Raw genomic sequence first — 11,624 nt, forward strand, 5'->3', positions numbered from 1 at the left:
ACCTACCTCCTGGGCTTTTGGAGAGGATTATATGAAGTGAGTCTGTAAAGTGCTTAATTCATAGCCTAGCATAAAACAAACACTCCGCAAATGGTTGCAACTAATATTATCTTCATCTTTTCTTCTCAGAAAACCCTGGTAAAGGGCTTCACAGTTAACTGTGTTCTCAGCTGCTTACTTGGGCTTACACTCGAAATGTGCCTCCCCTCCTGGCCAGAAGGGCTAGCTCCGAAGGACCTGAGCTCGCTGGCGGTAATTGTTCAACCAGGAGCCAAGCGGTCAGTCCCTCCATTCCGCCAGCCGGGGCCAGTCGAGGCAGGTCTCCATCTGCCCGTGATCTGTTGGCACAGAGGCCGTGGAGCAGTTTCCCCCACACAGCAGCTCTTGTGGGGAGCCCTAAAGGTTCTGTACAATGAAGGGTTGGTGGTGGTGTCTGAGGGAACTTGTTAGTTGAGAACTTTTAGCTGCAAGTAACTGAAATCCCAAAGTAAAGGACATTTTACTTTCTCGCAGTTAATTTTATTTTCCCACGGAACCGCGAGTCCTGAGGCGAGGCTGTCCAGGGTTGGTAATTTTAGTAATTCGGTGATGTCCTCTGAGACCCAGGTTCCTTTTCTATGTCCCTCCTGCCATCCTTGGTATGTGAGTTGGCTCTCGGCATGGCATCAGGATGGCTGCCACCACTCCAGGCATCACATCTTTATTCACTGAAATTCAGAGGCAGCAAAGGAGAGATATATGATCCTTGTGTCCAACTTTAAAAAATAAGGAAGATTTTCCAAATCCCATCCACTTACTCCTCTTCAAGAAGCCTTTCCCTTCAGTCTCATGACCCTTCCTAAACAAATCACGGGCAAGAAGAATGGATTAATTTTATGGCTCAGACCCATCTCCCCATAAGCGGAGTATGGAGTCACTTTCCTTGAGCACGTAGCCACGAGGCAGAAGATACTCCCAAGCAAAACTGGGGTTCTGCCAGCAAGAAAGGTGACAGAGGCTTGGATTTGTGTGGGTTACCCACAGTGCCTGCCTCAGAGGATTTTACCCCCGACAGACTCTTCAGCCCCTGATTCCATCACCCCAATGCCTTACTCAAATAGAGGCAAGAAAGAGCAGAATTAAGGCACCAAGTGAATTTCTAGGGGAGGTGGTCATTTTCAAAACTCCTGCAAGAAATTCCTAGCTCTACGGGAGCAAACTGATTCCAAGACAGATTACACAACACTTTTGGGTTCGTGGGGGTCCACACTAGGGGAGAGAAGCAGTGTGAGGTAAGAAGGGATTCTGAGACGGCACGGGATCAGCCCCTTGGATGATCCCCAGCTCCAGATATTGGAGTGAGAGAAGACACGAAGGAGCCATGCCAGCCATATCCTGAAATATCTGATGGGCATGGAGGATGGGGTGCCACGTGCGGGGTCAGTGGGACTGGGGCCTGCAGCTGTGGCCACCTTGCTGAGCCCAGCTCCCAGAAGGACACTTCCACGAGCGGTCAGGGTGGGAAAGGAGAAAGTGGCGGAGAGTGGCTGTTAGCACAGTGATGTTGGCACATCCCTCCCAAGGAAATCTCAGGAAGAGCTGGAGAAGAGGATCCAGGGAGGACTGGGGGTCTGCAAATTGTACGCACCAAAAAAAAAAAAAAAAAAAAAAAAAAGAGTGACATGTTTTACTCCAGGGCGAGTGTGGCACAGAAAATGTGAACTTGGTTGAACTAAGGACTTTCTTTTTGGTGAAACTGAGGACTGTTTAGCACTGGAGTCAAGCGCCTCACTTGATACTTTTAGCCTTGATTCACCACCTAGAATGTCAGCCATCTGAAGACAAGAATCATGTTCCAAGTCTGCCTGGCACGTCTGCCTAGTGGAGTGTCCCCAGCGTAACAGGCGTCATAATTATTTGCAAATATGTGTGTGTGTGTGTGTGTGTGCGCGCGTGTGTGTGTATATATATATATATATATATTTTTTTTTTTTTTTTAAGTAGGCTCCACACCCAATATGGGGCTTCAACTCACAACCCTGAGTTTAAGAGTCTCATGCTCTACTGACTGAGCCACCCAGGCGCCCCTCTTTGCAGATATTTTTAACAGCCTTTTTTTCATGATGAATATGACATCCCAGCACACTGCAAATTACGTAGCAGTGCAAAAGTTCATCTGTGTAATAGTGGACTCAAACATATATTTATGAAATAAGCTGTTGCAGTTGTCATTACTTACCATGATGACTTTTAAATTATACATTGAAATCATTTTAGCTTTATGAGACATGGGCAGTTGAAATCAATTGAACAGGGAGTTAGTGTTTAAGGAGTGAAAACAATCATGTGTGGCCATAGAAGGAGAAGCCTGCAAAGGACAGTGATAAGGAGGTAAATTTTCCTCAAGAGTCACTTAATGGACACTCGCGCTAAAGGTTCTATGTCCAGAAACTCACAAGGAGAGATGTCTTCTTCCGGGAAGTCTGCTTTGGTTTACTCTGGAGGCGGAAGTTTTCTCATCAGCGAAAATGAAGAGGGAACGCGGGCGCGGTTCAGCTTGTCCCTAACAACAGGAGGAGCATGATGTCCCGGAGGCTAGAGTTGGCACAGGAGAGAAGGGGCCACAGTCCAGGCCTGCTGTGCCAACCTTGCACACGTCTGGACCTGCCGTGTGGATGGTGCTTTCCCACCTAGTATCTCATTTTATCTTTGAAAACACCCTGAGGGACAGGGAGGGCCGGCATCCTCTGCCTCACGAAGGACTCTGGTAGAGAGTTTGATGTCAAGACCACATTCCAAAGCAAGAACACTGATACTCAATGTCCCCCCCTCCCCAGGGTCTGTAAAAGCCCCTGTGTGAAGTGGGGAGGCATTGCCTCCCCCCAACAGTCTCTTGAAAGGAAATAAAATTCTTCATGGACAGAAAGTGGGACCAGAGAGCTTGTGTTTTCCTAGACCCTAGATTGTGCTCCCGAGGGAGGGATGGCAAGGCTCTGAGCTTGGGGTCAGGTATGTCAGCGGCGGTGGGTGTGAGTTCTGGGGCCAGGGTGGAGATTGGGCCCTCCCCGTCAGGAGGGTGCAGGAGGGTGGCCCTGCAGGCAGGACACCAGCCTCCGCCCTCTGCTCCCTGAAATCAGATTCCCGGCTTCCTTCAATGGCTAGGCTTCCCACTCCAGGAGCAGCAGACTGGGGACCACCGGGAGCTCAGCCTCTGGGGCTCAGGGACCTGGGGCTCCACCAGGGGCTCAGAGGGCATTCTCGAATCTCTTCCCCTCCATCTCATCTGTAAGTGCAGATACAATCAAGTGATTCATTTATTTGATTAATGAATTGATCTGTTGGTGCTCTTAGGAGAAAACAACAACAACAACAACAAGCAGATCAAGCCCTTACCGTGGCTATGGAGTCCTGCACACGGTGAGCCCTCGGTGAAGGTTGGCAATGGCTATAGTCATGATGATGATGCAGGACTAATGGGGAATAGAAATAGGGTGGGATAGAAACACTTCACATGACTATGTTACAGTAATGTTAATGGATAAATACCGAAGAGATGCTTGTCCCCTCAAACCTATGTACAAATGCAACCTGAAAAATAACCTGGTTCGGTTCTCTCTCCCATGGCTTGCTGTCACGCCCCGAGGAGAATGCACCTGCTGTGATGCTCTCATTAGGAGAAGTTAATGCCCGGTGGCACAGGTCAGACCATTCGAAGAAAGCCATTTCATGTTCTGAAACCCGAGCTGGGGTTAAACTACATAGCTCTTTTATTCTCACATCTTCTAATCTTGGCCAAGAAGCAACAAGCCACTTTCTCAGAGGCCCTCAGTCTGCTATCTCCTCTAAATGGAAGCGGCCCCATTCCCCATCAGATGCTGTGCAGAACAAATGTATAAAGTGCTCCAACGTCTTGCGCAGATGCTATTCTTCAAAGGTCTCAACTAAGCCAGGAGAGCTGGCGGAAAAGGCTGTTTAAGGAGAAGTGAACATGGACGAACGGTGTAAGTTCGAAGAGAGAACAGAAAAGCTCTCACACCAGCTGACGCAGCAGAGCGTGTTTCCTGGCGGGCGAATGCCGGTCGTGGGCATCAGCTGAGCGCTCAGAGGCAGAGCTGGGAACGGGGAGCACAGGCCAAGCGCTGTTAAGTTGGTCGGTGGGTCAAGTTCTGGGTGTGTTCTCACCTCCCTCTTTCACGCCATCACATCTTATATGTCTGCTCTTTGCACATAACTTGCCTCTCCTCGCTACCCCACGGATGGGCCAGTGGAACAGTCTGTGATGTTGGTACCATAAAATAAGGGTTTCAGTCTTGGCTTCTTCTGATTGCTAGTATTTTTAGTCCTCTGGAGAGCACGGACCCCCAAATAGTTTTCCAAGATTTTTCAGGTTTCGGGACTTAGAAATGGCACCTGTGCCCATTCTGATGCCATCTGGCTCCTAAACGTCAGCTTCTACAGCAACGGGAATGATACAAATCTAGCCTTGCTCATTTTTTTAAAACAAAAACCACTAGGTTCATAAATGTTTTATTAGGTGTAAGAGTACCAATGTCCTTCTCCCAAGTCACAGCAATGATTCATCTCATGACATGATCTTGAAGAAGATACTAATACTTTGTCCATTTTCAACTTAATTAAAACCACTTCATGAGAAATCATTGTTTATTTTGTATAATGCCCATTTTAAAGTTTACAGCTGAAACTAACCCACAAGAATTCAGTCGTTCAGCCCATAGATACTGAGCACGTATTCTATGCTCGATGTGATTTGGGGCCACCGGCTATCAAAGATCCATGCCTTACTCTGGGGGGGCGCTCGGAGCCTGGAAGGACGGGGTGTCTGAGCCACAGACTCCGTAGTCCCCCCACTCAGCCCCGCACTGCTCTGGAAGAGAAGACCACACGCCCAGGATGGTGTTAGAATGTACAGCTGCTGGCTTGACCCCACTCTGGCCTGGGCCTGGGGTCTGCAGCCTAGGTTTCAGAGGGTAAGGAGACCAAGAGGTGTGGTTAAAAGGGAGATTGCAGCGACCTAACGCAAAGGCCTGTGGTGAGGTTGAATTACTCCTTCCACAGGTTGCTGGCAGCCCATGATCAAGGCTAAAGCTGCAGAAGAGCCCGTGTTCCCTGCCAGGCCCTTCGCAAGCACCTCGCTGAATTATTGTGTTACATCCTCCCCAGCAACCATGATGATCCCATTTTACATATGTGGAAATCAAGGCTCAAGAGGCTTAGGACTGTTGAGTAAAATCATGGGGCCCTAAGCATTTGAGCTGGAATGTGAAACTGGATCCTTTTGTCTCCAGAGCTGAGACCCACCCAACCAGCACCTGGTTTTGCTGCTGACTCTCTGCCGAGTGTTTCCAGGAGCGCGTGTGCATCGAACCTGTCAGAATGCTCCTGATTCTGCCCCCATCACTTTTTCTCCAGAGAGTGGGCCTTTTCCCAACAGCGCGTGCAAAGCAGGATGGTTTTACGGCGCCTACTATGTCAGAGGACTCAAGTCTTGCATTCTTGGTGTATGTCTTGATGGTTTAGCCTGGATGGGAGCAGAGGAAGCCAAGACTGTGAGCAGCTTTGTGACTACTACTCTTGTTATATCAGCACACAGCTACTTCTAATTTTACACAATCTTATAATGTCTTTGAAGTGATGAACAGTCATGACCTTTTCTTTTTAAGGTAGGCTCTACACCCACTGTGGGGCTTGAACTCATGACCCTGAGAGCAAGAGTCACGTGCTCTATGGACTGAGTCAGCCAGGTGCCCCAGTCATGACCTTTTTAATAACTGAGAGGCTGAGGCCAGGCGAGGCATGGAGGCCGTCTTCCTGAAGGATCTCTGAGGACCATGGAGAGGCACCCTGTCGGCGGGATGGGCATCCAGCCCTCGCCCTCCTCGGCTCAGGGCAGAGAGTCTGAAGTGTCCAGACTGGGCCAACCTCTGGCCCAGCCCCATTAGGGCCCCAGAGACCATCTCGTGAGCCATCCCCTCACTCAGCAAAGAAGGCCTAGAAAGAGGGGCAACTCGAAAAAACCACCCAGACAACTTCCCCACACGTTTGATTGTATAAATAATTTATTTCTGTTCACAGCATCATATATGCATATAAAAGGGAACAGGAACAGAAGAATGTTCAGGACAGAGAATTACAGCTGTAGAAACAAAAACTGAACCCAGGAGACATCGTCCCAACACCATGACAGAGAATCTGTGAAGAGAATCCGTTTGAAACAAAATCGGCCTCCCTGTGTCTATGAGAAACAATTTCAAAAGCTCACGTGGGGAGGCCAACTTCCTCTGTGTGAAACCCATTCATTCTCCAAAGGCCAGGAGGTATAATAAATCACTGATGATATGTAGGAGCGAAATCCCCCAGGACCACTCCAAGGTGATCTGATGTGCGCTTCCTCTGTTTGGTCAGAGACAAAAATGGGCTATTATTAGGTCAAACATGACAGAAATCAACTGAGACTCTTAACTATTAGTGGACACACCACAGGGCTTTACTTTACTGCACAATTACGAACAGCTGACTGCACCCTTAAGTCTTGATAATGCAAAACCCAAAATCATGTCGCTTCGTTGGTTAAGCATGACAGGATTTGAACAGTGATCTCGAACCTAAGTATGGTTAGCACGAGATGGTGACAGTATTTGGCATTGGCAATGTCACAAAATAAATATATTATTCTCTCAATAGTGTGGAACTACCAAAATGTCAAAGTGCATAAGAAATTGTTACATGTGAAGAAAATAAAGGAAGATGGATTTTTTTTTAATAACTCTATACAGAATCTTCAGATGGTGGGACCAGCCCATTTAGAAATCAGTGACTATGCTGTCGATATGTAAACCGAGATCCTGCAGGCTTTCACACTTCGTTAGCTCTCTTTTCTCTACTGAGTTCCTACAAAAAGACCAGCATTAGAGAGGTACCAAATTCACCGACAAAAGATAAAAGGAAGATGGGCTAGGTTTCCTCTTTTCAAATATTTCCCATAAGAATTGGGTTTCAAGCAGGAAGCCAGGACTTCAACCTCTGGTTCTTAAATTAACTTTCTGAGTGCAATGGACAATAGGCATGGATTTATAATTTGACTAACTCACATGCTCAGGCATGATCATGCCCAATTTCTATAGGCCTCCTTCGTAAAAGAAAATTTCTCACAGTGAGGGGAGGGGGCGATATACATAATTCTACCTGTAAACATGAATTTTAAGAGGAAATAAAAATCAAACAGTTAAGTGTTAAGTTTCCCTTTCGATACTGTGTTTCAGGGTAAATGACATCTTCTGCAAACCAAGACTCAGTCCTGATTATAAAGGATTTTTAAATTACATTATTAAAAATATGCATTTATTCTTCTTTTTGCTTTATCTATTTTCCAAAGCCTCTTTCAAGTAAACTGTGAAGTGCCTGAGTACAGGTGATCATTACATCACACGCTTTCTTTTATCTCAAGCACTCATTGTTTGCATTTGCTACGAAGGCCAGTTCCCACAAGAATGGATTAGGAAGGACTTTTCCTTCGCTCTTAAATCCATGCAACGAGGTCGGCTTTTGCAACAAGGTGGGGTTTTGTTTTTCGGTGCATGACATCAAATACTCTAACGAGACATTTTTAATGAAATACTTAAACCAGATAGGCCACAATGAACCAAATTAGAAATTTGAACATGTTGCTACTTGCAGCGTAAAGGGATCTAAAAGGGCAGAGCAAAGTCTTCCCCCCACCCCCCAAGGTGAATATTTTCAAGGTGAGTATTCATTTGTAGAATTTTTTAAAAAACATGTCTGAAAACCAAAACCCATCATCAGGCGGTTAGTATTACAAGAGGCATCCCTTGCAAAAACCATCTTGCATTTCAGCACACATCTGCAGCTGGTGTGCTTACACAAACCATTCAGTAGGCTAAGAGATTTTAAGATTCCACACATATGGGTCTAGGTATTTATGCCGATTACACAGTACAGAGGGAGGTCCCTGTATCTACACATACACCCCAACCAGCATTTATGCCAAGAGCCTTACCCTTTAAACACCTTTAACTATCCTGCAAACAGTAAATACATCATTTGCCACCACCTCCAACAGTTTTTTTTTTTTTAATTTTTATTGGTCTCTTTGTGTGATAATGACCTACACATGGACAGTGTCCAAACCCTCTGGAAGATGTCTGATTCCAGGCTGAAAAGCAGTTCTCAATTGAACTGGTCTTCCGTAGCCACCATAAAGCACCAGGAAAGGGGCATCTTCACGGCCATTCCCCAGTCAAGGCCAGCGGAACGCCCTGAGCTCTGGGGCTGCTGTATTGTTCCAGGCAGTCCTCTCATGGCCCAAACCCCCACCGTGTTTGGGCCCAGAGCAGGACAAATGAAATTTCAACAGGGGCCTGCCCTGTGACATAAAATTATCCAGCTTCCAGAGCCCATGAACGCAAGGGGCAGCAGTTACCCGCCCCCCCCCCCCAAGCCAGCACCTCCCACAGCCATCATACCCCCAAACAGGTACTCCCAGGGTTCTGGGAACCGCAAACCTCTGGTAACTCACAGGTGGGAGCCCCCAGTGAGGGCGGGGCAGCCTGAACTTCTGGCCCCGCTGGAGGAAGAAATCACTTTTGTCTCTGACATCTGAGCCTTCCACCTGGGCCGGGAGGGCGGACAGCAGGCTAGGCACGTCCACTCCCCAGCGCCCCCCACCCATTGGTAGTAGCTCTGGCATCCAGACAAAAGGTCCCCTGAGCTGGGGGTGGGGGCTGATGGAGGGCAGGCTGGCAAGTCAGCGTACACACCCAGGTTAAGTCACTAGTCCTGCGTCTGGGTGCACAGATTCCATTTTAAAAATTCGAAGCATTGCTTTGGTTCTCTGTCTTTGTTCGCGGGCGCAGATTCTCCTTCATCCACCCATCCACCCACCCATCCATCCATCCATCCATCCATCCATCCATCCATCCATCCATCCATCCCTGACCCGCTCGCTCGTTCCCGGCTGGCTCCCCGCTCGCTCCCCACCGCAGCTGGGCGCATTACCGCTTCTTCTTCTGCTTGAGGGACTTCCTGCGTTTCAGGATCATCTCATAGAGCTTGTCCATGCCCTCGGTGAGGCCCTCGCCGATGATGGCGCACGCCGGCTGGACGTGGTAGGTGGTGGCCGGGATGAGCTCGTGCAGCGCCAGCTGCTTCTCGATCTCGGCCACCGGCAGCGACTTGGGGAGGTCCTGCTTGTTGGCGATGACCAGCAGCGGCGTGCCCTGGTTCTCGGCGAACTTGGTCACCTTGTGCAGCTCCGTCTTGGCCTCCTCCAGCCGGTCCACGTCCACCGAGTCCACCACGTAGATGATGCCGTCCGTGCAGCGGCTGTAGGACTTCCACAGCGGCCGCAGCTTCTCCTGGCCGCCTACGTCCCAGAAGTGGCAGCTGATGCCCTTGGCCGTGCCGTTGCTCAGCTTGATCTTCTCCGTGTTGAAGCCGATGGTGGGCACTGTGTTCACGAACTCGTTGAACTTGAGCCGGTAGAGCACCGTGGTCTTGCCGGCCGAGTCCAAGCCCAGCATGACGATGTGCAGGGACTGGAAGGCCGAGATGTTGGAGGAGATGTTGCCCATGGCTCCTCGCTGCGGCGCCGGCCACTGCGGCGGCGACGGGAGGGCGCCGCCCCCCGAGCAGTGACGGGCCCGACGCGGCCGGGCGCACCTGGGCCGCCCCTGTCGCCCTCCGCCTCGGGCACCAGCCCGGCCTTGGCGTCCCCGGGGCGCACGGCTCGGGGACGTGGGGGGACTCAGACGCCGCGGCCCCCGCGCCCGCGCCGGCCGGGCATCACGTTTCTCCGGCGGGCTTTTGTCTCCCGCGAAGCCGCCTCCGCCGCCGCGGCGCAGGGTTGCTCGCGCCCGGCGCGCTCCCCCGGCCCCGGCTCGCTCTGCGGCTGCCTCCGGCCGCGCCCCCGCGCTCCGGCCGCTGCCCGGCTCTCTGCCGCCCGCAGGCTAGCGGCTCCCGGCGCCCAGCGCTCGCCTCTGCCTTCGCGGGCCACTGGGCCGCTCCCGCTCCCGGGCGCGCCTCGGAGGCGCAGGCGGGGCGCGGGCGTCCCCGGGCGTCGCTGCCGGCGCGGCCGCCTGGCTGTCCCCGCAGGCCCCGCTCTGTCGCCGCCGCCGCCGCCGCCGCCGCTAGCCTGCAGCGGCGGGAGGGCGCCCGGCCCCGCCCCCGGCCCCGCCCCCTCGGGCCCCGCCCCCCGCCGCCCTCGGCCCGGCGAGCACCTCCCCGCCCGCGCGCGCAGCTTTCGCGCCTTCCGAGCGTTCGAAATCGCCCTCCGCGTCCCCCTCCCGCGCGGCGCCCAGACAATGGGCCCGGGCCCGGCTCTTCCTCCCCGGCCGGCTGACGCATCTTATAAAAATAGCTCCAGGCTCCCGGAACCCCCAGCCTCGGAGCCGGGGCCGCACAGCCTGCCTCGGGGAGCGGGTTCGGGGGCCGGGGCGGGGGGGGGGGGGGCGGGTCCCCTTCGGCAGGCGCTGGCGCGGCCCGGAATCCTGAGTCCAGAGAGGGGCGGGCAAGGGCCAATTCTTCCCGGGCGGGGCTGAGGGCCCGGGGAGCGCCCAGCGTGGGCGTTGAAAGTGCCCCGCCGGGGAAGGCGGCCGTGCGGTCGGGTCCCCAGGAGAGGGGAAAGGAAGGCGCAGGCCACAGTGAGCCGCCAGTCTGCACCCCGCGCCTGACCCAGCCCTGGCGCATCCCACTCTGGCGCTCTTGGCGGTGCCGGGGGCCCTGGCCCTCCACGATGCCCTGACAGGCTTTCCTGCCCGACCTCCGGGTCCACTGCCGAGCTTGGAGCTCAGGCCTGTGCCCAGGGAACGCCGGGCGAGGCCCAGCTTTTGTAGCCTGGTGGTGGCTACAGTGAAGAAGAAGGGGTCGGGCATTTGCATCCCAGGCCACAAGACTTCCTACCCCAAATAACTGAAGACAACTCACCTTTCCCAGGCAGCCCACCCGGCCTAATTTTGTTTCCACCAGCAAAGCTGACATCCCCAGCAAGCCTTAGCATCGGCAAGGCTGTCTGCCACTCTGCTTTGAGGCCTGAGAACCACCTGCTCACAGGTGAACCACTCCTTCATCTGGGGCTCCAGGCACACTTGGGCGCTGAAACAAAATGTGTCCGGGGCCTGGAGTAGGTGGCACCGTGGGTTACAAACACCAGTGCCCCTTACCCGGTTTCTCTTTCCCCTCACTCCAATTCGTTTTATTCTGGTTTGGAAACACATAACAAATCAACATTCTCTGGGCGCGGAGGAAGCCGAGAGTGCATTTCGCGGGACGCACAGACCAGGGGCGGAGCCGCTCTGCAGAGGCCGCCAGTGGCTGAATGGCCCATAGCATCTTTCCATCTCCAGCTTATTAGGCAGAAAAGACAGGAATGGGGCCAAGAGGGACACAGTGAAAACGATCACATTTATGAATAAAAACCAAAACTTCGTTTTATTTTTTAAGATTTTATTTTTAAGTTATCTCTACACCCTACGTGGGGCTCAAACTTACAACCCAGACATCAAGAGTCGCACGCTCCTCCAACTGAACCAGCCAGGCACCCTGAAACCAAAATTTTCTAGAACTGCTTTCCTTTACTACCTTCCTTTCACAGGCTATGATAAAATACATGA

At 52.1% G+C, this 11,624-nt stretch overlaps 1 protein-coding gene across 1 annotated transcript; it reads right to left on the reverse strand.

Annotated features, from left to right (window-relative positions):
* Positions 1 to 6,038: 6,038 nt before the first annotated feature.
* Positions 6,039 to 10,082, reverse strand: ARL4C (ADP ribosylation factor like GTPase 4C). Its single transcript, XM_027591162.1, has 2 exons — positions 9,013 to 10,082; positions 6,039 to 6,390 (listed from the first exon to the last, which is right to left on the reverse strand). The coding sequence occupies exons 1-2, from the start codon at positions 9,585 to 9,587 to the stop codon at positions 6,294 to 6,296; spliced, it is 672 nt and encodes a 223-aa protein (XP_027446963.1). The 5' UTR covers positions 9,588 to 10,082; the 3' UTR covers positions 6,039 to 6,293.
* Between the last annotated feature and the right edge of the window lie 1,542 nt (positions 10,083 to 11,624).

The sequence above is a fragment of the Zalophus californianus genome, chromosome 3 (assembly GCF_009762305.2).
Source record: "Zalophus californianus isolate mZalCal1 chromosome 3, mZalCal1.pri.v2, whole genome shotgun sequence".
NCBI lineage: Eukaryota > Metazoa > Chordata > Mammalia > Carnivora > Otariidae > Zalophus > Zalophus californianus.

Bases quoted from the DNA above. Each gene is read 5' to 3' on its own strand.
- ARL4C (XM_027591162.1), bottom strand. From the start codon at position 9,587: ATGGGCAACATCTCCTCCAACATCTCGGCCTTCCAGTCCCTGCACATC. The intron at 6,391-9,012 runs GTAATGCGCCCA...CTGACCAAACAG, and splicing joins CTCAAGCAGAAGAAGAAGCG to AGGAAGCGCACATCAGATCA.